The 26,588-nt window shown below is 38.2% G+C and overlaps 1 protein-coding gene across 2 annotated transcripts in view; it reads right to left on the bottom strand.

Moving 5' to 3' along the window:
• Positions 1-26,588, bottom strand: part of TTC39B (tetratricopeptide repeat domain 39B) — a 65,987-nt gene that overhangs the window by 10,303 nt on the left and 29,096 nt on the right. The window contains exons 1-14 of one of the 2 annotated variants that reach the window (XM_009640031.2): positions 25,159-25,240; positions 14,892-14,996; positions 12,329-12,460; positions 10,369-10,445; positions 9,093-9,160; positions 7,001-7,065; positions 6,728-6,833; positions 5,264-5,329; positions 3,538-3,646; positions 2,576-2,643; positions 2,429-2,488; positions 1,950-2,111; positions 760-851; positions 323-443 (exon numbers count right to left, since the gene is read on the bottom strand). In XM_009640031.2, the coding sequence (XP_009638326.1) occupies positions 323-443; positions 760-851; positions 1,950-2,111; positions 2,429-2,488; positions 2,576-2,643; positions 3,538-3,646; positions 5,264-5,329; positions 6,728-6,833; positions 7,001-7,065; positions 9,093-9,160; positions 10,369-10,445; positions 12,329-12,460; positions 14,892-14,986 (1,221 nt within the window). In that variant the 5' untranslated portion in view covers positions 14,987-14,996; positions 25,159-25,240. Of the gene's footprint in view, positions 1-322; positions 444-759; positions 852-1,949; positions 2,112-2,428; positions 2,489-2,575; positions 2,644-3,537; positions 3,647-5,263; positions 5,330-6,727; positions 6,834-7,000; positions 7,066-9,092; positions 9,161-10,368; positions 10,446-12,328; positions 12,461-14,891; positions 14,997-25,158; positions 25,241-26,588 lie in introns of those variants that run through there. The other variant, XM_035895569.1, reaches the window with a different exon arrangement.

Genomic DNA, 26,588 nt, shown 5'->3' with positions numbered 1-26,588 from the left:
CATGATATGCTAGAAACCCATGCAGGTTTCTAGTTGGAAGGTGACCGTCAGCCTCATGTGGCAACATCAATCATTCTCTGTATGTCTGAACTCTCACGTGAAACATCTGGCTCTGGTTTTGGACCACTAATAATTGGTAGCATGATCCAGCCCCTAGTACATTTCACAAAAATCCCATTGCATGAATGCAGTAATTCTCTAAAAAGGTAATTTTAAAAATGCAGGTACAGACCACCTGTTAACATTATTCTTTCCCTGTATAATGAATTATACTCACTTCTTTTCTACTTGATAAAGACAAAAAGAAAGCAAGCATAAATACCAAGGCGGGTAATATCAGCTTCACTGGTTGAGCACTTGCATAGCGTCGAGCTTTCCTTACTGCAAACTTCTCAGTTGGGATAGACTTTCCTGCAATTCTCTGTTTTAGGCCATCTACTTGTCTACAAGGAGGGAAAACAGAAAACAGAAGTTGCTTTACGTAATTTCTATTTCATCTTATTTCATTTAGTAAGATTCGCTCTTTGCCTCAGGTATAACATCTCAAATTGCTTCACACCACTTGAGACCGCAGTTGTAGGATGTATGCTTGCTGATAAAAACAGCATTTTAAATATTCTGACGTTAAAAGCAAAGAGAAAAACTGAAAAGTTGATGGTTATAAGTAGGAAGTAAGTCACACAAGACAAAGCTATTCAAGTCAAAAACGTTTATATGGGGGAAAAAGGCTGCACATCTAGTTGCTTTATAAATATTTACCTGAATAAAGATACAATGTCCTCACCAGTGCTTTTCAAATCATCCTCTGGAAGCATACATAGAATTGCTGCCTTCTGGAATACATATATTGCCTGTTTCAAAAAGAAATAGCAACATATTACTATATCTAATTTGCTGGGCTCAGTCAATACACTAAGGACTCAAATCTCTCACCCCATCTGCTGCAGCAAAGTGTTTCCAGTAATTCTCTTGCAGGTAGAACTACAGAAGTTTAGCATTTCCTTTGTCACATAATTTATGCTATAATTTTATTTTCAACATATTTATTAAAATTCTAAGTAAGTTATTCAGAATGGTAAAAGTGTCTCCTGCAGAGAACAGGACAATTTATTATGCAAATCACTGATAAAGAGATGAGGTTAAATGACGTAACTATTCTAAAGTCCATTACTGTTATTACATGATCTGTTAAGTATAGAGACATGCCTTAAAAACCAGAAGAAAATATCTGAGTACTGATTCAAGTGAAGTTCAATAACTGGACTTTGCAGGGGAAAAAAAGAAACTTCCATAATTCTATTCAAGACATTTGTACTTCATGTTGAGTATACTATTCTCTTCCTCTCTTGTCAAGAATTGGATGTACCCCCTTTTCCACTAAGCATAAAAAAACCAGTAACCTAGAAAGGAACAGACAAAAATGATGTATCGAAAATTATTTGCAGAGTGTGCTTGGTTCATACTTTGAGAAATATTTTTACAAGGAAAAGGTAGATAACCCAGCTTTTCTCATGAGACCCTGTCTCCAGCAGCCTTCTCATCTCATGTCGCAAAGCATCTGCTGAGTAGGCGTGCTCTCATCTGTTTACCATTAACTAACAAACCCAGTTTCTTCAGCCAAGTTTTATTAGTGATTCTTAGTTCAAACTTGACTTTAGATGCAAGTTAACAGTTTTCTTCTCCTTCCTCTTCCTCACAACTCTGGTAAGTACCTCTGTTTTTAGAGGGGCTGAAACATTGTTAGTTATGGCTCTGGTGCTTCAGAACGTGAAATAAAAATTCTTCCTTCACCACCCAGTTAAACCTACCATTTTGGGTGCAATTGTGCCTTTGCTTATGGGTTTCAGAAGAACGCAAAAATTATTCTTATTGGGCAAACTGAAATGCGGATTTAACTGTGTGTGGAGAGGTTACTGGTATATCATAACAACATCCACCTGCCCATTTACCTTAGACCACCTGCTCTCTTTGCTGAGCAGGTCTGCATACCGATATGCTTGAAGCCAGTTCTGCTGGAAGGTGTAGCACCACATCAGCTCCCAGTAACAGAGATGATGAATCTGTTTCCACTCTTGCTGGGCTGCTATGCACTCCTGGAACCTCAACTGCGCCTACAATGTAGTAGTTAAGCAGGAACGATGAAAATTCACTCAATTACAGCTTCACATGAGAGCCATGTCTAATTACAGAGCAAATTCTTTCCTAGCACCCACGTAGAGAACACCTGACTAGTAAAATGAGATAAACTTCCCTTTCAGTTTCACTTCAGAGAGAGACATGGAATCAGTATTGACACCGAATGTGAACAGGGATAAAGAGAATAATTATCAGCCCAACTAAAATAAGTTACTTACATGAATTAGATATTTTTCCCCCCAGGCTGAACACTGAACAAATAAAAACCTTAAAAAGAAAAAAATTTATTTACCTTTTCAAAATCTCCTTTCAGTATATCTATTCTGGCAGCATAAAACAGAATAATGGAACCCTTGAAAGGAGATGAGAAAAATACCAAGTTACTACTTTAATCTTAGGGAAGTACATTGCTGCTATAAAATTTATTGAGAATACACACATTTGGAAATTTCCGGAGGTAGGGTTCGAGGAGACTGTCTGCTTCCTGAATATTGGCTTCCCCTGTACCTAGAAAACATAATAAACCAACCTCAATGTACTTAAAAAAAGAAGTTTCATAGATTAAGATTTTGGTTTCCAAATCATAGGACGGCTTGAATAGATTAATAGGTGACTGCTTTTATGCAAGAGCAGAATTATTTCATCATATTGTGTTTCTACAAAAATGAATGGCTGTCCTGAAGGTAGTAAATTCTTTTAAGATAGTAAATATCTGTAAGTAGAAACAGAATAGAATACATGAATGTTCTTTAAACTGCTCCATTATAGATCCTAGTTATATTTTTAAATCCCTTTAGTTGCTTTAGCAAGTTAGGAAAACATTCCTCAGCTGCCTCCTTTCCTAATTTTGAGCTCAGTAATGAAGTACAGGTGATACTGAAAGAAATGAAGTTCTCCTTAATTTCCTGATGAGCCTGAGGGACATAGACTAAAATACTTCCAAACTAAAGAATGTGAAAACATATGTCAAAGATGCATACAGAATTAATGGTAACTTTTAGCCCGATGTGGCAAAAGCAATTAATTCTCTACACGTCTGAACTTCCAAGTAAATTGTTTGGGAGTACAGACTTCTTTCTGGAGATAGTTTTCACAATATCTGATGTTAATTTAAGGATAAGGACTTGCTGAACTCAAAAGTATTTTGTGATATTTTGCTGTTGCATGTTGAGACAGCCCTGCAAATGGAACAAGACGTTGGTATAATAGTATCTATCCTCACTGTTTCTGCAGACACAGCTTTGTCAGTCAGAGATATTAGTTTCAGGTCATAATTAAGTATATAGCAATCTCCTGTTACAAAGCTAATTGGCCACAGTTTTGAAATTCAGTTCATAAAAAAATTCACAGTTATCTATCATAACGTGTAGCATGACTGAACAGCTACACAGTGGGTCTCACCAAGGATTAAGGAGACGTAAGTATGATAAACCAACAGGGTGAAAGTACACAGAATGGCCCTCAAACTGCTGCCAGACGCGCCTTCCCGTAGTTGACAGAGGCCCAACTCCTAAGAAACATCACAAACACATGCAGAATTAACTATCAGTATACAGAGTTACTATTAATAGTTCCTGGCTCCCCCAAATCCAGTTTTCCTTTCAGATATAAGTAATTCATCACTTTGTTAACTCTGATCCAGCACAACCTTCTACCAAAACAGTTCTGCCACAGCTGATAGCACTCAGCAAGTAGATTAAGCTACTGCTAAAGAAAATTACCCATGCCTTTCAGCGCTCTGGTGAAATGGGAACACCATACAGACACACAGGTCTATATCCCTTCCCCACTATTTTCTGGCTATGAGCCTTTCACAGTAATGTCTTTAAATCTATGTTTGGTGAGAAGCTCTCTCAACTGTTCCAGTGCTACCTGTTGACAAGAGTCTTCCTTCAGAGAAGTCCCTGGTTATCCTCAATTCTCTTTCATCAAATCAGCCACTATTTTGAGGTTCTGATTAAAATATTAGCTCTGCTAACATGCCAACTTCCAGACACTGTTTCCAAAAGCTACAATGGAATTTGTGAGCACTGAGAAAAGGAATCCAGATTCATGGAGACTTACTCAGCACTTAATACATGAAACGTTTATGCCCATTACATGACAACTTTTTGTTGAGACAAACTCAGAGCTTCCCTGCTCAAGAGCAGTGGCTCTTCAGAAACACAGCAGATTTTAACAGTTTTGCCTCAAAACAAGTATTAACTGGAGTTTCATTGCATAGCAACTTGATGAACTACAGGAGAATTCAAGCACCATACAAAAAAATGTGCTGATACTCAAAAATTGTTTGTTCTTTTCCTTTCAGCTTTTATTGCCTTTTCAGTCAGGGCTAAAATCTGTATTATGGAAGAGCTTCAGCATGAGCCAGGTCTTTCACAGGAAGAAACAGAATGAACAAGTCTCTACTGAAGTCTAATTTTACAAAAGCAGAAAGATATTTGTGGACCAACTAACAGCATTAAGACCATATGGTAAATCTTTGTCTCACTAATAACTTGAAGTTTAGTTATGTATAATTCTGTGGGTTGCTTAGTTTGGTTTGGGTTTTTTTTTTTTATTTCTTATGGGTGCCAAGAAGAGTTTTAAAGGGCTGTAGGATACTTACAAAACAAGGCTAGCTTTACAAAACCAAGGCTATGATTACAAATACTTTCCTCATCCATGAGAAAAAGATGTACAGAGATTCCACAGTGCTACATGATATTCAGAAATTCCTTCTCCCAAAGAAATGGGCTGGGATTGTGGGTGGAAAAACATAGAATTGTGACTCTCGCCTCAGCTACTGAGGGGATTAAATAACTAATTAATGAGGAACATTAATTTCTGACTGTAATGGCCAGAAAAGAAAGCAGATATCCTCTCCTGAAGGATCAGCAAAAAGAAAGGAAATTGCAATTTGAAAAACCCCTCTGAAGCAGACTGGTCATTTCCCATGGTTGTTCAAGATCAGGATATCACCATATATGCTTTTATGACTGCATCACCTAGCTCACTTCTCGTCTTTTTAACACTACTAAAATACTGGCAAACATTACACTTTCAGTGTGAAATATATGACATTAAATCTATCCAGTCTTTATCTGAGAGAAGACTAATTTGAAAAAAAAAGTATCAGATCCAATACCCTATTGCCAGAAAATCCAATAAATTCTAAAAGTCGGAGGATCCTTCCTGGTAAAAGTGACAGCATCTGAAATACATTTCAAACAAAAATAAGATAAATAAAAACTTGTATACATTTTAAAAAAAAAAAGCAAAACCACTAGAAACTTGAGTCAAAAATGCTAGCTACGACATTAAATGCCATTACACATCAGTGAAAAAGTAAAACACAAAAGAACTTGAAAATATACATGCATTATCAACAATATACAATCAGTCTGCAGCTTCAGGGAAACTCAGACTTTTGATGATCATCCAGCATGGAAACAGCAAGTGCTTCTTCAGATAATGACAGATTTTTCTGTCTTCAGCTGAGCAAAATTGTTTGAAAATTGTGGGTCACTTGGCATGAAAGTACTATCTATTTTGATAGTACTCAATCTACAACTGTCATCTTGCTTTACTCCCAGTCAAGTGACACAACGGTATCACGAAAGTTCTACCTGTTCCTACTGTGGGAGCACTGAATTAGAAGATCAGCAAGCATACTTATTTCAGAAATACTAGCTATTGTTCTCATCCTCCACCCTTCTCTTACATGCGCTTTTTGTTCCCCTTGTAACTGCAATCTCCAGATCCTACACAACAGAAAACTTACAAAGATCACAATCACCTTCTCAAAGAGCATTACAAGAAGGTCTATTTGAAGGTCAGTTTTTGAAAGCTGCATTCACCCTAATACATCTTGCCCAGCAAAGACTACTTCTGTTAAGCTTAGTACCGAGGAGACTTAATGAAGAATAGGGAAGGTCAGAGCACTTATAGACACAGACATCTACCAGCTGCTTGGATTTTAAAGACTGACAGGTGCAGACAGACCTGAGCTCCTCTGACCATACTCAGAACTGGCCAGTTCCAGTCTGGAATGATACAGGAATTAACATACCAGCAGAAATCAACTCTCACCGTTGCCACGTCAGACATGAAAAGGCAACGTAAATTGTAAAGAAAAACACTAGTGGATGTACCCAGTTTTCATTTGCACAAACTCAGTAAACTACTGTTCAGCCTTCTGAATTTGTAATTACCTATGCCAATCTATAGTATGTCACTGAAGCAAAAGAATGGTATACATGGGGGTGTTAGAATAAAAGCAGTGACTCCATGTATCCTGTAACCAACAGCATAAGCATCTTAAAAATTGCAGCTACACACAGGTAAACGTAGCTTTTCCTCTTAAGAAATACATACATAAATTAGTCCAAGAGAATTAAACACAATTCAGAATAAATTAGTAAAAAGATCCTAGGACGCCCATATGGAAAAAGCCACTACTACTGTTTACATATTGCATAAAATCTTCAAAGCCTGTATCTCCATTTTACAAATGTGTAATTTTTAAAACAGTATTACAGTACTGTATCTGCAAAGAAAGAATCCTACAGAATTATCCCAACGGCCTTTCTGTAGTCTGAAAAAACCATACCAAGTTGAATGCTCCGATTCCAAGTTTTACTCCTCCTTCAAACTGGTAGTAAGTTTCATTTTTGCTTTTGTTCCCCTGAGTCATCTGTAGCACCTGATGACATTCTCTTTTGATACAGGAAGAAAAAGGAGGGAAGGTGAAACATGACTTAGAAATTATATGAAGTATAATCATTATGATTTCTATGCAAATATTTCTTTTTATTTTGGAGGCATTAATGCAACTGCACCTGCTTACACCAATGTTGAATCTAAGCATTTTCTAATGGCTTACTTGTATATTTGGTAACTCGTCCTAATTTTGAGGCCACCTTTGATAAAGTTGATCATATTTTCATCCTGTAAAAAAAGAATTTAACTGTACAAAAATGTGCATTCAGCTATTACATATTACATGTACCTAAAAATCTTCCAGCTACCTTTAAATTTATTTATAACTTAATGGTAACTGGAAATATAAAACATGTTTTTCAGTTATTAGACTCATCTCCAAGACTAAAATTAATGCTTGTTTTAATTTGTCAGGGAAACATTTCTCTGGTGCATGTTACAAATTTCAAACTTAAGAGAGGGGTGAGAAGAAAGTCAGAGAGTTACTTTTAATAGAATTTCCAATGCATATAAATGAAACAAGAAAGCCCTCCACCAGATGGTGCCATAGGAACTTTCTAGGAAGTTTTGAGATACCGATTCTGATGCACACAAGCGAGCCCAGGAGCTGGCAGAAGACAAACCAAAGAATTCCCTGAACAGATGAATTCCCATGCTGATCAACAGGAACCGCTGGTACTACCCAATGTATGTGCTTATTAACCTCTAGAAAAATCATGTAAAAAGTAAAGCCACAATGTACTAGACATCAAAAATAATTTTCTGAAAAGCAAGACAGTTAACAGTTCAACAGGACAGATTTTTTTCTCTTGCAATTCACAAAGAAGGGCAATGTGCAGGCATTTCAGAAATGCACATTTAAATACTTGGGGACAGCATATATGATGTGGAAAATGAAAAAGCACAAAAAAAGCCTCAGAATCATCAACCAAAGGAAATTCTGGATTCCATAAAAGGTCACCTTTTCAAAAGACCTCAACTGTTTTGTCTGCAAGACTGAACACCCAAATGCAAGTGTTTTAGTACAAGCATTCTTGCTACCTCTTTCTGAATGGTTACATTTTCATTATCATCATCATCCTCAGATGAATCAAGGTCAGCCAAGGATGAAAAATATGGGGTGTGACAGCAATCAGCAAAGCAGTGTATTGTAGCTAACAGCAATGGATCGCCAACATGATAGGTAGCGAGGTGCTGCTTTAAAGAAAGTATAACTCTAAGGGTTTTTTTTTCCACTTTATACAGTCCTAAACTCACCTCCTTCAACAACTGTTTAAAAAAAACTCTTCATGCTTAAAAAAAACCAAAAACCAAAAAACAACAAACAAACCAACACCACCCACAAAACAAAAAAAAGGTTGTTTTCATTTGCTTAGTAAAGGAGAAAGTCAGTATAGGGAAGATTGACATTCCATTACTATTTCCTGACACTTCTGGCCAAACCACTGTATTAAATGGTTTATAAAGCTTTGCCAAATTAACTTTTTAGGTCCATCTGATCTTAGTATCTTTGTGCCTTGCTGCTTCTTCATAATTTGTATCTGAAGGGATTGTCTAACATATGTTCATTAAACATCTGTAAAACATTGACATATGTAAAAGAAATACGACTAACAATTCCTGTTTTCAGCAATCAAATTTCAAATAGAATTTGAAAACACTGTAGGATGAAGTTCCTGAACCACAAGCTAAACAAAGAAGCACCGGACAGTATCAAACAGCAGATCTTTCTGTGAACTGAATGATTACCTCAGCAATGCTAAGGCATGCTCATTTTATAATCATTCATTACTCTATTGTTGCTGACACCATGTCAAAAGTGCATGGAAAGTAATGATGAAATGGAGACAAGTGTGCATCAGTTGAAGTTTTGTTAGTTGGGAAACATGCTATCCTTTTTGTGCAAAAAACCCCTTGCATTTTCACACAAGACATTTACTCATACTTGAACATCTTTTTAAACAAGGGCCGGACACTGTCAGATGCAATGCGATTCATTTAAATGCACCATCTGTGTAAGACTGCAATATACCTTAGGTTTTTGTTTCCTGGGTATCAGTAACAACTTTGGTTATTCATATAAACAAAGAGAAGATTTTGTTGGGCAGCACAGCAATTACTGTACTTTCAATCACATTCGTTCACCAGGAAGAAGTTTTGGTTTTAATACCGTATCTACTGTGTGAACAGTACAAGTACTAACATCCTTCCACTAAACTGCTATGCAGAGATGCAAAATAAACAATTTACTTTACCTGTACAAAGGTGAGAGCTGCTTTCTGTAGTAAGCATTCAGCATAGCAGATTTCAGCATGCATTTCCTCTATACAAAAAAGAAAAGTTATTTACTGTCAGAAAATCTATTGTCAATATTCTCTTCTTGGGGTCAACGAAACAAACAAAATGCTACCAAGAAAAGACAAAAAGGCAAGATTCTGCTGTTGCTGTTTTGATAACTTCTGAATAATAGCTCTAACACACAAATCCCAATAGAAGTCTTCTATTTCACTTCTTCTCAGACAAAACCTTTGATCTTGCCAGAGCTGACTTCAGCCTAGGGCAAAAGCTATTTGTCACTCTGGTGAATGATCTCCTGTACTTTCCATTGATCCTCAATTTAAATATCAGCCTACAGCAATTAGGTCTTCCAACCCTCCTTCCACGTCTTCAAAAAAAAAAATCTTTTACAGATGAACAGTAACACTCACTGTGGCTTAGGCTTTTCCTAATTTCCAGTAAGACATTATGAACAGGTTTTCACCAAGTCATGCTCAACAAACCAAAAGCCCCGGGCAGACTTGCTGTCCTCATGCAGCACTACAGTACATTTGACTTAACACACATGACATGATTTACTCTGCACCCATGCTGCAAGACCAGCCACATGCACAAGGCTGCCTGGTGTACAGTGCACATGTGGCGAGTTCAATGTGTCCAGTATTAAAGAGGATTCTCTTGTGTCAGGTTAAAAAAAAAAAAGCATACTTGATTCTGCCAGAATCAGAAATAGGAGATCAGCATTCTCAGAGCCATGAACAATGTACTGATACCATTTCCCAAAACACCTTAAAGCAAAACAGACAAGCACAAAACTTGTTAATATATTCAGATGCCACTGCAACTAATGATAAGGACATATTCTACAGCATCAATGATTCTTAAACTTTTCGGAGCTGACTTAAGTAAAAAAAACAAAGCCAAAAAACCAACCAACCAAAAAAAAAAAAAACCAAAAAAACAACCCACACACCAAAACAACACCCAGAAAAGGAAATATCTCTTCAGTCCTACAATGTGTTGTGAAAGGCATTCCCTTCTTAATTTATGCATGCTCAGAGCCAAAAAAAATTAGGCTGGACCCCCTATTTTGAGAAGCTTTGCATTCAAATGCAGAAACACACCATCAAAAAAGCACCACCATCACCACCAAACTATTTGTTTGTTTTTTACTGTAAGACACTTGTACACATTGGTAGGGTGTTTTTGAGCTTTTTTCACTTCGTTATTTTAATTGTACTATAAACCACTTACCTTCACTCAATTGCTCTGCTGACTGTTTAGAAACTAGGTTGGACAAGGATTCCACCACTGTGCTTCTTTTCCTGAATCTATACCAGTTGGATGTGGAAGAAAAGCAATCCACAAAGCATAAGCAACATTTCAACACAAACTTGATATAAATTATTTATAATTCTTAACCATTTTCTACCACAATTTATAGACTTTTGTAGTAAAGTGATGATTTGTTAATAGCTGCAATTCTTTGAGTAGTCTAATCATGGCCACTGGTATGCATCTAGGCTCAGAAGCCTATCCAAACTTGATTGATGTTCCAAGCATGCATTTAACCTCCCTTAAGCGTACAATAGCTTCCACCCCACTTCCACCCACCAGCTACAGAGGTCTCTCTGACACTGGGCAAGCCACTTCAACTGGATTTCGAAGTTTTACTAATTACATTTTTCCATTTCTTAAACTTGCACTCTGAATTAGAATGAAAAATCAAAAGAAGCTGTTTTCAACATAAATGAAAGCGTAAGTACTTCAGTACTTTATGGTGCTTTATGCAGATATGACACCAAAACAGTCACATATTTTACTTTCAACAGATCTCAACTGTCCATGTTACAAATTGCTAGTTTATTTTAGTATGGCATTCCAAAAATTAATTACTATTTAGAAACAACTCAACTTTATGAAGAAGCTAAAGAAACAATTCTACACTCAGAAAATAGATGTACTTTGTAAGCCAGGAAGTCAATTATTATAAATACTGAGCATTAGCTTATCGTTTGTTTACACTATTCTGTACATTGAAAAGCACAGGAACCCGACAACAAGATGATGACACTACAGGTTAACATACTGCATGCAAAAAAATGGTCAATTATGGCACATGTAGTTCTGGCAATTCTTCACCTTTGAGCGTCTGGTTGCCTTTATCTTGCATTTTTATGAGTTTTGTAATAGACTACACCAGAGTACTTATGCATGAAAGTATCCTGCAGAGATGGAGGCCCTTACTGAAACTACCTGAAGTACAGAGCAGCACCTAATTTTCAGACATACTAAACAACATAGTTCAGATGAAACTGTGAATCAATAGCACACCTGAAAAAGAGGCAGAAACTGGTGGCCCTTTATTTTCTTCAGGTAGTATCCGACAATTTTGTCCTGTTTCCTTTTCTTTTTTTTGTCATTACTAAGGAGGACACTTAAATGTCTAAACTAAACAACATTCAGAAGTAATTTCTTTGAAGACCATTCATGATAAATTATGGCCTAACCAATATGATGAACCACCAGAACAGGAGAATAAAACACTCATTTCTGCTTTTGTCAGAGGCTTGTTAAGCCCTTTGGCTTTGACAACCTGTTTTCTAAGTTTTTTTAATTAAAAAAATACAGGTCACTGTTTTCTACTCTGTTTCATTATTGTTCCAAGGAGGGTCAGAAGCAAAATATTCAGATCATTCTTGATGGGAATAATAGCCCTTTAATTTTAAGGTAAGCTAAACACATTTATAACAATAATTTAAAAATTGCTTTGGTTTTAGAAGAAACCTCAGTACAAGCTTAATCCTATTAGTCTCTTGGGTTCACCTTTAAAAGAAGAGTATTTTCATGATAAAGGGGAAAATTCAAAGTATATCGCTTTTAAATTGTTGATCACCATGGGAAACAAAAAGTCACAGGTTGAAATAGTTCAATCATTTAGTGTCAGCTTACACATAGGTCTATGAGGCCAACCAACCATTTACTTAACTTTAAGAGGCTATACTTGTGCAGACCCAACAAGTCTGTTGTTTCCACAATACTGGGAAATGTATCCTAACTAATAATAACCGGATAGTGAGACTTCACCTTTCCAAATTTAGATCACTATTATACTGACAATAGCCTGCTTTGAAAGCATACAGAGAGACGGGATATCTTACAAAGAACACTCAGTAGATTAAGTACCTCATAAATGTTCATTGCTTGGGCTTACCTTTGGCAGGTTTGCAAAGCTTCCTTCATTGTAGAAATTCCCATTTGTATATCCTGCTGTTCAAAGGTCATAGCAGCTTGCATAACTAAGATAGTGCTGTACCCAAGGGCATGGTACATACTATCTTTAGACCTAGGGCAAACATATAAATCTTGTGCATTTAAGCAAAACTTTAAATTACAATACAAAATTAAATACTGAGACACTTGCATTAATTTGTGAAGAGACAGAAGAATAAAGCAGGGAAGTAACAGACATCAGAACATAACCTAGCAAGTTATCATCTTCCCCTGGGTGCTACATGTCTGCCTCCACAGGATACTGTCACAGCAAGTTCTAGAAAATATCCAAACTGGGTTACACAAACATTTGCGCTTAATTATATCCCATTTATAGTCCGCTGATATATCTACTTAATTTAGCTAATTAAGCCTTGACATAAATACACGTTCGTCTGCTTTCACGTAACGTTAAGTAGTAAGGACATCCTTCTAATATTACCACTTGATCTAAAGACACAAAAATTTGCATTTGTGTCACAGAAAAGTCAGTACACACATGCTCAGTCCTGCATAAAAGGCTACACTGAACCAGCCTGGCTTTCACAACATAATAAAGGTTGTTGGAAAGTGGCTATGGGAGGTCATATACCCCGACCTACCAGTCGCAGCAGCGCTATTGCCAACGTTAATGTCAGGCAAACTCAGGTTTTATCACACCAGGTTTCAAGATGTGCAAGAAAATGAAGACTGCACAGCCCTCTGGCAGCCTCTCTGGTTGTGCACTATCAATGTACTTTTTCCTAATGTCCAGTTTGATCCTCCTAAGCCTCAACTTGAGGTAACTGCCTCTTGTTTCACCATCTGCCACTACAGAAAAGAACGTCCCCTGTCTTTGCAACTTCCCCTCAACAGCTCCAGACCACTATTAAATTAATGCCCAAGTCTCCTTTTGCCAAGCTGAAACAAACCCAGCTCTCATAATCCTAATGAGTCATACGTTCTAGTCTTCTAGTCATGCTGCTAGCCCTCTGTTGGGTCCTCTCCAGTTTCCTCAACTTTTTTTCTTCCCCCTAAACCAAGGAGACACCCACCAAATGTATTTTTGACAACACGAAACTTTGGCAGAGTCAAGGAAGATAGACCCTTAGGCCAAGTGTTTATTTCTTAAATCCATCAACACTTTCCCTAGAATTTTTACATCAAGTTTAGCTTTCATTAAAAGGCTATTTTTTAGTAAAACATTTGGGCTTTTTCTTCTTTGAAGGTGGCTTTTTGTTTCCTTGCTAGACTAGGTCCTCCTTTGCAGATTCCCTGAACATGCTATATAATAAGCTCAAAGTCTAATAGCTGCCAGGGACTCAAAGCATTCTAAATTCCACGCGTTTTGTATTTTTTCCTTTGTAGCAAATGTCAACTAAAACAAATACTTCACTGTCCATAAAAACACTGTTTTATGAAACAAGGGGTTTTTGTTTTACAACACAAATGAAACATACAAAAAAACATTTGGGTAATACATGTATGTGTGTGTTTGTGTGTATTTAGTAACACACACATGCACAAACCCTACAGGAGAACTTAGTATTTTGCAATACTACCCAAAAATAGTTCTAGCGTACACAGTGGCAGGTGGGCCTCCTCAAAGCATTGCTCTATTATGGATAACACTGCAATGCTGAGAGAAGAGACCTGGGTATAAGTCTAGCTAATTTTAAGAGGTGTTATTCCTGCCTACCTCCTCAACACTTGAGCTCTCCATACCACTAAAAGCAAACACTTGATAGCTGTGTCATCTCCCAAGGTTTCATTTAACAGTGTTCTTCCACCTGTCCATACTACTGACCTAAAAACACCAACCCATCATTCTTAATCCAGTCTTACTATCACCAAACTGCTGAGCGAGAACCTTACCTTGCTCTACTAACCCAAGCTACAGATCCCTCCCACTGACACATCCCTCAACACCATACACACCTTAGAGACAGACAGGAGAAGAACAGTGAATGGGATTCAGACCCCAGTCCTGAAGAACGGCCACGCAGATTGCCACTCCACACAGTCACAAGTAAACTTCAGCACTGCAATGCTTTTCTTCTCAGTGGAGCAAAGGCAACAGGGAAACTGGCAGAATTAGCCAGAAAATCAAAAGGTGGGCTTTAAGGGTGAACACTACTGTCACTCAAATGTAATATAAAAAGCAACAAAAAGAGTATTCTGGAGACTTGTTCCAGCTTTGCTGTCCTGTCAAGGGCAGTTCCACTGTACAAATTCTGTGATCAAAGATACATTGGATAAGGTCTTGCTCCCCTGCTTTTCCCCCCTGCACGAGGAAAGATAGCTTGAGTGATGAACTCTATCAGAACAATTCAGTGCTTCATTCACAGGTTTTGCAGTGGTCTTAAGGAGAAACAAGTGCACTGCTAAAACCCAAAGATACTGAGAAATTACAAAAGGGAATAAATGAAAACTACTACCTTCAGAGGCCTTAAATCAATATTCAGCTACCAGATAGAAAACTTTACGCTAGCTTACAGTAACTTCAGCAATTAACAGGGTCTTACCATGGACGAAGTAGTTCCAGGGCTTCAGAGAACTTATTGTTTAGGAATAAGTTTAGTGCCATTGAACATTCTTCCAGAGCACACTTGAGATCCATCTTGGATGCCCTAAAAAAAGATTCTTAGTTTATTCAAACTGTAAATATAAACACAAAATTAATTTTTTTCTTATATAACACAGAGAGTCTTTCATAGCCATTTTAATACTCACTTTTAGAGTATTTATGAAAAAAAGTCATAGGCTTAACAGTTTATCCATGGTACAGAAGTGTGCCCGCTTTGCTTATTTAAGTGATGTTTATGGCTTTGTCCTCCTTTTTTTACCAGTCAGTATGCAATGGAGTAATTTTCACTACTACTCATATAACACACTCAAAACTTATCACTGTGTCCAAGCTCTCAATTTTCCATATCATTACAAAAGCAGTTTCAGACTCTGTATTGAGATCTAAATGTCAAGAAAGATGACAAAATATTATTTTCATTCAAGAAAGCAGTAAACAGACACTCACTCTGTAAACAACTGTGCCAAAAATAGTCCTGTCAGAAGCCTGCAGCTATGCCAAAAGCTTTTGTTCTACCTAATTCCCTTCAAGTAAAATCACTTGCACTTGCTTAAGAGGAAGGCATCTAACAAAACCGATGCCTTGGCCAGTTTTGTCTGAAGGACTCGGGAGCGCTCATGAGTTGCTCCACGGGCAGAGCTGGTGACAAATTGGACACTCATGGTAGTGATGGACAGCTAGAAGCTACACAGCCTTTGATGTGCACAGCTGGACCTGGAAAAGATAATCTGTCTACAGCTTTAAAACAACTGGTTTAGGCTCTATAATGGGCTTTATCCAAGTAAGGTTAAGCAACAGATCATGTCAATGAGATGAATATTTAAGTGCTGACCAGAAGGGAAAAACTCTGAAAGACGAATTTAAGAAGAGAAACAACAGAGAGGAGTGCAGCTTCCCTAAACCTGACAGTAACACACACACAAAAAACAAACCAAGAAAAAAAGGGGACATGAAAGTATGACTGGGCAGGTTTTTACACAGATTCATCAACTCTCCCTATCCTCCTCCTCTCTCCATCACCCAAAAGCTTTAAAAACATTGCTCTGGTTTTTGTATCCCTTATGGAGCAGAAAACTGGGATAAGGCCAGATGGCATCCCCAAACTCTTTCTTCAGCTTTGTTTTCTGTCACTTTTTAGGGGCAGTATTCGAAAATTCCACCTTCTGTGGAGAAAAAAAAAAAATCTCTAACTCAATACTTGTCAGCTATTTTTTATTGAACACACCAAGAGGCAAATTCTGCCCTTCATAATGAAGTAGTGAATTGCCCAACAGTTGAAATTCAGCAGTGCAAAATCTGGAGAGCAAATCTACTACATTTGTGCTCTCTTCATTGCTGGCCTGTGTCACCAACGCCACACTGTCCCGTTGCTACTATCAGTTCATGTTCTCTCCCTTGAATACCCTTAAGCTAGATATCTAAATTGCCTTCCAATTGTCTGAAAAGTATTTCAGGGAAGTTACTGTACAGCAAGTTTACTTAGGTTTATGTATAAATACACAAGCCCCAATAACAAATATAAGTCCTTCAGATAAGCAATAGCAGTATCTTTTCTCCTGCTCCAGGGAGACAAAAAAAAAAAAAAGGTCAGTATTTTGTTGCTTATATACCATTCTTCATACCCTAGACTGCACTGCAAAATACAGAACACAAAGGTTCAATTTATAATTCAGACTACACCAGCTAATCTTACTTAACCTCTTATCTAGACATTAGTTTTTTTACAAAAAAACATTAGTTCCATTATTTATAGGAATATATTATCATCTTTTATCTTTATTCAGAAAGTGTTACATTATGTATTTAAATGTAAGTGCCCTGGTTTTACTATAAACCTTAGCTCTGAGACTACTTTAACTGAAGTGTTACAATAGACCTGTAAACAAAGTGGTGGCTTTGTTTTGGTTTTTTTTTTCCATTTTCAAAGTCCTAAATCTTTTGGTATATAAGCCTGCGTGATTCGTCTTTGCAAGACAGTTAGGAATCAAGGCTACTCAATGACAGATGTATATCTGAGTAAATCCATAGGTTTATTTTTCAAATTTCCCCTGCTATACATACTATGTCAAGTTTCTACAACACACCTCTCAATGAAAAATTGAGACGGGGGGGGAAAAGAAAAAAAAAAGAAAAAAAAAAAAAGAGTAGTAGCATTATTCCAAGACAGTTACAAAATGAGAAACCATTTTCAATATGAATTCAACAGAATCATGCACAATTTTTTGTTTCCCCTTTTAACACAGTTTGCTTAATCTCTTTGATTTTTTACTTCCTCTTCTGTCTCTCAAGTGCCCCAATTAATTCTTTCCATTTGGCTCCTGCTTGATGAGGGGAAAAGGAAAGTGGTATATCAAGCATATGGATTTTTATCAGAAAGCAGCAATTTGGTGTAGATCACATAGGGTTTAAGAACTTCCTTCTTCACCTTTCACTGGACACAACTTTTTACCTTTATGATGCTACTTGCATTGAAATTAACAGGGAACTTTGCAGTTCTCAGATCTAACCTGAACAATCTTTGAAAAACATCAGATATGAGACTGTAAATGCAAATCATCTTGTTCACATCTTGCATGGATTTACAGGCCAAAATGCAAACTGCCTTACAGTTCTAACACAGAGACACTTTCCACTATTCCTTCCTGAAAAATTAACCTATAGACCAAGAAAGCCATGTAGGAGACACATAGTTTATCGCCTCACATTGCAAACCCATACCCTCTATACTTTAGTTTAGGGGAAAAAAAACCCAACCTATCAAGGCCAACTGCAACTCATTTTGCATTTTACACATCCTAGCTTCTGTGACCCTTGTGTTAGGTCACAACAAAGCCGTGCAACACTACAGGCTTGGGGAAGAGTGGCTGGAAAACTGCATGGCGGAAAAAGACTGCTGGTTGACAGCCGGCTGAATATGAGCCAGCAGTGTGCCCAGGTGGCCGAAAAGGCCATGGGCATCCTGGCTTGTATCAGGAATAGTGTGGCCAGCAGGAGCAGGGAAGTGATCGTGCCCCTGTACTCGGTGCTGGTGAGGCCACACCTCAAATACTGTGTTCAGTTTTGGGCCCCGCACTACAAGAAAGACGTTGCCTTGCTGCAACATGTCCAGAGGAGAGCAACCAAGCTGGTGAGGGGTCTGGAGCACAAGTCTTATGAGGAGCGACAGAGGGAACTGGGGTTGTTCAGCCTGGAGAAGAGGAGGCTGAGGGGAGACCTTATCACCCTCTACAACTGCCTGAAAGAAGGCTGTAGCGAGGTTGGGGTTGGCCTCTTCTCCCTGGTAATGGGCGATAGCACAAGGGGAGATGGCTTCAAGTTGTGCCAGGGAAGGTTTAGGTTGTACACGAGGAAAAACTTCTTCACAGAAAGGTCTGTCAGGCTCTGGAATGGGCTGCCCAGGGAGGTGGTCAAGTCCCCATCCCTGAAGGTATTTAAAAGATGGGCAGACGAGGTGCTTAGGGACATGGTTTAGTGGTGGAATGGCGGTGTTGGTTAACAGTTGGACGTGATAATCTTAAAGGTCTTTTCCAACCTAAAAGATTCTATGGTTCTATGATTCTAAATCCAGAAAACAAAATAACCTGGATCAGCATTTAGTTTGGATACCTGCCAAAGCCTCAGCCTGTAACATCTCTTCATGCTCCCAAAGTAAAGCTCTTTCCAGAAACTGGGACAAGAGAACCAGACTCTAGATTATGAAGCATCCCGCCCATTTGGCAAAAGAATGGATTTAGCACTTCACACTAAATCTGGTCAACTGGTTAAAAGGTTTCCCATTAACAACTATAATCAGAAATAAGTATGCTTAAGAACCTATACTTCCAATTCAGTAAAGCAGAATTAAAATGTTTATCAAAACAAATATGAAGAAAGCAATTGTATTTTAGTGCATTCAGACTCTGAATATGTAAACAGATCTGTCCAAATTAAAATATTTATACAAGTAGTAGAGAAATTAACAAATTTACATGTCCTCTTCTGATGTCTTAAATAGTATGCCCTCCAAAGAACAGTGTTGACATTAAAAAAAAAAAACCAAACCATTTATAATGACTGAAAGTTTTGTAATACACTCAATTTTATTAGCTGATTCCATGAATACCATCTGCTAACAAATACTTTCCAAAGAACTAATTTTTAGCTAGATGTAGAAGCTGGGGTTTTTTTGGTACACAAGCAAGGATCTGAATTAACCCCTCAATAACATGCCATTACCACCACTGTTTGTTCCCATGCTTCTATATACTCATTTCAAATTTGCTTTTTAGGAAGCTATCTTTCACTCAGTGATCCATGCCTGGTTGGATTACACATTCCATCTGCTCTGCCTTTCCCGCTAGGAAAAATGGCTACATCTTTCAAACAGTTTCTCAAGAAGGGAAGAAAAAAAAAGGGGGGGGAGGGGAGGGGAGGATGGCGGCGGATTTTCTTTTTTAAATACCAAATTTGTAGTGATTGTCTTAAAAAAATGCAGTAATCAAAGTTGAGATCTACTAGATAGTAAGAATGAGTTTTTACTCTCATACTTGTGCACCACAACTATTTTGTGACTAGCACTGAAGCAGTGCCCTGTTCCACGTGTCTTCCAACACAAATCCCCACACCTGTATTAAGTGTGGGGGGGAGGCGAGGGGAAACCAACACCCCAAACCAAAAAAAACCTTCAAAATTGCGGATGACAGATAGCCCTTCTGGTCCCCCTGTCCGTCCCCACCCCAGCACGTTTGCTAACTTTGCAGTGGGCCAAGAACTCCATGAACTACTGGAACAGAAAAACCCAACATGAGGCAATGAGCTGCTACACAGGGTACAGAGGGACCATGAACTATGAGAGGGAAGAGAACTGCAAGTGAGATGTGTATAATCACACAGTTCATAAAAGAATCTGAGGGAAGGTGGATCGTTCATAACAGCAGGTAATTTAACAACTGATCGCTACTTTATTCACTTAGTTGTAAAATGTTTGGGTTCAACCTAGAAAGAGTAAGAAAGTTTCCTACCACTTCATGTGAAAATTAACATCAAATAAATAGGTCAAAGTGTTGCAGTACCCCACCACTGTACCATTTTTCTGAATGCAAGGATCAAGATGTAAAGGCGATGTCCTACTTCTGCTGCTTCACCAGGCCTCATCTTGGTGAGAAGAAACACACTTACTGTATTTGTATGCTGTAAGTCTGCACACTTCCTACCCTGCAATTGGCAACTGCTGGAACTTCCTTCGGAAGGAGAATCTAATCTTTATTTTGTGTAACATAGCCACGGAACATGCTGGCTTTTTAGCTGTTATCCGAGAGGACCGTTAGCCATCAGGCTCCCAAACACCATCATACCCCCACCTCTAGCATCACCAGGGTACATACCAATAAAATGATTCTATAAACAAGGTTCCTTAAAACAATAGAGCCCCCGCACCCTGTCAAAACTGTTTTTTCCTATTAAATGGGTAAGCAGCGGATCTCTCCAGCACGTTGCCATCGCTCTCTTTTCCTGTGCTACAGACTTGTTCCCACGCTGCTGCCTTTATGTGTGACCAAAGCCTGCAGACGATGCAAGCAGTACTCCTTACGTCAATACATTTACTGTTTCTTACATCAAGCAAGCTTATGAAATTATTCTGCTACTTCAGATATAAAACTTGGGAAGCCGGTTTTCTCAGGCTCTTATTTCTGATAAGTGAATCATATCTTCTACCAAATAGTCTCACTCCTGTTTAATTACTCTTCACACATATTTTCTACTGGTTTCCTATATGCTGCAGCAGAGGAACATAACCAGAAGGAATCACTCCAACTCAGATTCATAACTTGATACCAGAACAGCCAGAAGAAAGGAGCATGCTGACTCAGAAGCAACCTGGCTATCTTTGCTGGCAGACAAGGATTATTTCTGTGCAGAAGCTCAGAAAAAGCACATTTCCTCTTCTCCTCCCAAAACATCACAAACCAATTTCTACAGCAAGTTAGCAGACTGATGGACAGTTCAGTGAGCAATGCTGACTCACACTCTCGTTCTGACTCATGTTCTTCTCCTTCTGACTCAGGCTTATTTTGGCAAACTCATTTTTTCCCCTACCTCCACATACAGTTTCCTAGAATTTACAGAACCGGCAGTAGCTTCACACATTTTATCACCTCAGGTGAGCATATGCTGTAATTTATCCTGGAGTAGACTAAACTAACACTGCTTCAGTGAAATTACTACGGATTTTACACCCAGTGAATACAGTTCCAACTGTAAAAAGGAAAAGAAAAATGTTCAATACTGGGTGTTACACAAAGATGACAATGTCACATTGCCAGGAGAATAACACACCATTATGTTACTGTCTAGGTACTTTAAGGATATCTTTTCCCAACACACAGCATTCTTTTTAAGTTACCTTCTCACTACTATTTCAAACTTCTTTTATGAAAAAGAATGAATGTTTTCAATTCTTGGGCTTGGTGCTGAGCTACTCGTACAACTCTTCCAACACAGTGAGGATATACTGTCCATAAGGATGTTATTAGCAGCTTTAAGTAGGTTCTTCTAATCAACTACTTGGAGCTGCAATAGAAACAAGTAATAAGAATACTGACTTGAAAACCCTGAGATATACCGGAATATTCACTATTAGGATGACAATCCTCAAGATATACACAAAGCAAGAACATTAGTAATTTAAAATGTCAAAACAGTTTACAGCTTAAGCCAGTTTTTTTAGATTAAATAAAAAGGGAGTATAACTATTACCCTAAAATAAATGAAAAAATTCATTGCTCTAGCATTTAAATGTGTAATGAGTTAGACAATAACACCTATCTGTCCACACCAGGGCTCAGCGTAACTGCATTCCTGAAAGGCAGTTATATAGCTAAAGCTAAGTATTAACTTGATGCATGCTGCTGTCTTTGTATCTGCAGGAGATCTAGTCAGCTTTTAATACAATCACCCTTGATGCAATGATCTACTAACTCTTCTCTTGAAAGAGGATTCAGGAGCTAGAAATAGGAGAAATGCAGGAAAGTTTACCTTTAATCTAACTATATTTTCCACATTCTACATCATATATTTAGGACCGGGTTCCACATTACTTTTTAACATTAGCTGGACTTAAATGTGCAAGCAGTACTTTGCATGAATAGGGGCTGCAGAATTTAATTTTTGAACTTCTAAACCCATTTGTTGGTTCTTTTACAACACAGCCAAAATAATCAGCCTCAGCTCATAAACAACATTTAATTGCCAGGGACTTGGTTTTGTACAGCTACTGTTCTCACTAATAAAAGTCTCACTGGGCTACAGTTACTAAAAATATTTGAAGTTATTAGAGGGAGCAAAGCAAAAGTTCTCAAGGGAAAAAACCCCACAAAAACTAGCAACAACAGTTTAGTTTTAAGGTACCCACATTAAGATGCACATCTGACACAACAAAAGGAGTGAAAATAAGGTGTTCTGAAGTTGGGGGGTATACAGAGAGGATGCTATTTTGATGATAAGGATCAAGAAAACAAGACGCATTACCTCTAAGCGAACACTTTCCCAGGGAATAAGTACTTTAGCAAACAAGTGAGCCTTAACACTTATGGAAGCTTCATCAGAAGAAGAATCTTCTAGAGGCATTTGTTTGCTTAAACTCAAACTGGGTGTCAACAGGCAAGGCAGCAAGAAACCAACATCTGTAGCACTCTTCTTGAGTAACACACATGCAGGCATCTGCTGGAGTATTTACTGCCAAGTTATTGGTGACAAAACAGCATTAAAATGTATTGTTCTCAGGCAGTTCTTGTCCTTTGCAGGAAGATGGCAAGTCAAATAGTCCTAATGTTCTGTCAAAATCTGATACTCTCTGTCACTAGTCAGAATGTTTCTATACTTTTCTGAAGTAAATCTCTCCCTTTGTAGCAATGAGTATCTTCAATTAGAAAACTCAGTATTTAACTGTTTATGTTCTACCATGTCAAAAAGAGTAACTATCTTGTCATGCATTTTAAATAGCCAGGACATGACTTAATGGTAAATAGCAGCTAATCCTCACCAGAATGTACTCAATAGCTCCATTTTCTTGTCTAAGAGGCTCAGGGTATTTTTGAATGCTGCAGTACTTCAACCTTTGTCCAAGAACAGTGGGAATTCTGATGCTTTTTACCTGATGGGATCCCTCTTCCCCTCCCTCCCTTATCAAGGGGACTACTGTGCAGGTACACCGTGCTTCTCCCACGTAGGCAGCACTGAGCTCTCTGCTGATGTGTACTGCCACGCATGCTTAAGATACGATAAACACAAGCCTTCAGAGTCCTTGTGGGGGCTGGAACCCACTGTCTCCCTGGAAGACTTTCTCCCAGCCAAGATCAAAAGCCGTACGCAAACTACAGTATCACAGGCCACGGCTTACAGCTCACAGAGATGCCATTAAATCGTCACTTCACGTTCACGTCTTGCATGGCTTTCCATGCCAAAATGTACTTGATGTCCTCTTGGCTGGTCTTAACATTTAGCAAAGATGCAAAACATTTAAAAACTGCCACCACCACATCACCAGTCACTTGTTAAACTCAAATGACCCAGATGCTGCAGCACAAAGACTTTCTGCCCTTGGTATCCTTCTTTTGCTGTGTTCCTTCTTTTGCTCTGTTTTTAATTTTGAACTGTGCCTCAGATTAGCAGTGTGTCACTAGAACAACGATACTTCCACTCTTAATCCTGCAATATTTAACAGTCATGCTTTAAGAATGAGGAAGCTGGTAATGAACAGGTTCTTAGCTCTTGATCCCTGCTGTTGATTTTCTATTCAAGCATAAGAAGTCCTATACTCCCTCTCTCTTCAGCCTCAGCGAAGGGAAAGCACAGTCATTCCTAGTTGATTTTCTATTCAAGCATAAGAAGTCCTATAGAGGTCTACTACTACTCCCTCTCTCTTCAGTCTCAGCGAAGGGAAAGCACAGTCATTCCTGTGACAGAGACACTCTCTTTCTGCCTAGCCCTATAAAATATCAACACAAAAACCAGAATTCTGATTTTCTTCAATTATTTTATCCTTCACCAACGTATGCCAGTTCCTCTTGTGATTCAACACCTTGCCTCTGTATGCCATCAGATTCTCACGGTAAGCTTTAAGCAGAAAAAGCAAACTAATGTCTCTGTCCATGGTAACAGATAAAAAGCATCTCTACCTTGCCTGTTTAAGGAAACATCACTGACCTCTGACTCTTAGTACCTATATAATGTTCCTCCAAATAGATGGTGGTCTCCTATTTCTGTGAAATGTTTCCAGGATTGCGTATCTCTTTATGAACATTTTTGAATGTTTATGCCCTTGAAAAATCTATTACAGGACTGTATTTGGCTGCCTTTTTATATGCGCAGCTACCAACTGCAAAGATTTGCCATTTCCAATAGGAATTGCTTTCACATTAACAGTAAGATACATCCATGTGTCTCCATTGTAGCTGAGCATGCGTACAGAAAACTCAGCTATTAGTTCTGCTATCTGGAAACATATCTTCAAATCATTTTCTTCGTATTTTGAAAGCATAGTACTCCTCCCCATTAAGTTAGTTTGAGAAGTATCTTTTTCATCTTATCTCTCTCATCTATCACTCATATGCGAGCCAACACTATTACTTCACTCTTCTGCTTAGTGATGTGCCAAGATCTCATCTGAATAATCTCCTAAGGAACAATGTTACTTGCTATCACTTGTAGCAATCCTTTCCACAGACACCAAGTTGCAACACAAGTACAAGCCTCATCAGATAAACAGTGAGACGCTTTGTAGGAGTACTACCTACCTACCTACCACAGAGTAGCAGGTGGCACCACATTACAAATACCTACCAACAGTCCTACGGCATGAAGCAAAGGCTAGCACAAAATAAGGTTATTGCCAAATCTTGCTGAGTTATTAGGTCCTCATTTTACGTGCAGGACAGTTCAGTGTAGGGTGGCTGAAGGCTTACATGGTCCCTGGTAGTGCAATCCACGGATTTACATACAGCTAACATTAGGAAATGTTCATAAAAGCAAACAGAGCAGCTTTCTGGTTATGTTGGATTTTCTTGTTATTGTAACTAATAGACTGTGTATATGTATTATATAATACAAGTTATATAATATATATATGAGTATATAAAAATATGTGCATATATAAATTATATAATAGAATGTGTATGTGTATATATATATAAAAACAGAATAACATAAGAGTAAGACACTGCACACACCTCTCGCCCCCACATTATGCTAGTGCTGGCACACATCTTTCAGGACCCTGCTGGCTAGGTACAGCACTCTGGCTTTGAAAAAGCAAGGTGCATCAGGCAAGCCTCCAAGAGGCTGGATATTCTTCTAGCCGTATGCATGCCATGCATTCCTCCCACCTGGAGAGCAATTCAGAAAGGTGGAATCAAACCAAGTTTCTCACAGTTAGATATTTCTTGCAGCTAACAAATGCAAGCATGTTAAATCTATGTTAAAGGGATCACAGTATTTTTTAATTGCCAATCACTTCCACTTTATGAACAAAAAGGATTCTTAACCGAATGTGTTAGTTTAAAAATAATCAGGAAAAGTTACAAGACCATGTGATCAACAGTTTTTTCCATTGTAAACAGAAAACTTTTTGCAGACTTTTTTACCATTTCGTACAAAATCCAGACTTCAATGACATGTATAGTTACACAACAGAATAAAATCTTAAGTCATAAGGCTAGAAGTATGAAATTACTTCTGACTTATATAAATCACTTCCTATCCTAGGCTATTATCCTTAAAATAGAAAGTCTACAAACTACAGCTATCTGATCAGTATAGCAAATGCTAGCTTTTTTTTTACCCATACAGTAAATCCACTAGTCATATTTTACCTCCAGAGCAAATTCTGCATTCATTATGCGCACATCCCTTTTTAAGAGATGCATGTACTTCAGATAAGCAAAGTTGTGTAGTTTACATACTCAGTGGAAATGTTATCAGCTTATGGTAAGCACTGAAAAAAATTTCACGCTGATGCAAGACAGACTTTATTCCTTTGAAGGCGTATTATCTTCACTGCTTCAGAACTTCACCAACGCATGCTGTAGTCTGTGTGCTAAACATTCATTTAAGGAAACCCAACTGGCAGCAAAACTATCCAGTGCTGTGCTAGCCAAATCTGCAAGGAGGCAGAAATTACTCTAAAAACTTACTATATTACAATCCATTCAACAACAGGTAGTTATTTAAAAACAAAGGAAGAATCAAAAAAACCCACCTGAAAACACACAACAGGCACCACCACCACCACTCCCCCCAACAATCATAATTTAGTTTAAATTGTATTAGTTTACACGGCCTGGTATTTTCATAGAATCATAGAATGTTTTGGGTTGGAAGGGACCCCTAGAGGTCATCTAGTCCAACCCCCCTGCAGGGAGCAGGGACACCGCGAACTGGATCAGGTTGCTCAGAGCCCCGTCCAACCTGGCCTTGGATGCTTCCAGGGATGGGGGCTCCACTACCTCTCGGGGCAACCCGTTCCAGTGTTTCACCACCCTCAGTGTAAAGAATTTCTTTCTTAGATCCAGTCTAAACCTATCCCCTTTTAAGTTTAAAACCATTACCCCTTGTCCTGTCACAACAGGCCTTGCTAAAAAGATTGTCCCCATCTTTCCCT

The sequence above is a fragment of the Egretta garzetta genome, unplaced genomic scaffold (assembly GCF_000687185.1).
Source record: "Egretta garzetta isolate BGI_Z169 unplaced genomic scaffold, ASM68718v1 scaffold175, whole genome shotgun sequence".
NCBI classification, from domain to species: Eukaryota; Metazoa; Chordata; class Aves; order Pelecaniformes; family Ardeidae; genus Egretta; species Egretta garzetta.
Note: the sequence above shows the minus strand (reverse complement) of the source record. Positions and strands in the feature narration are given on the sequence as shown.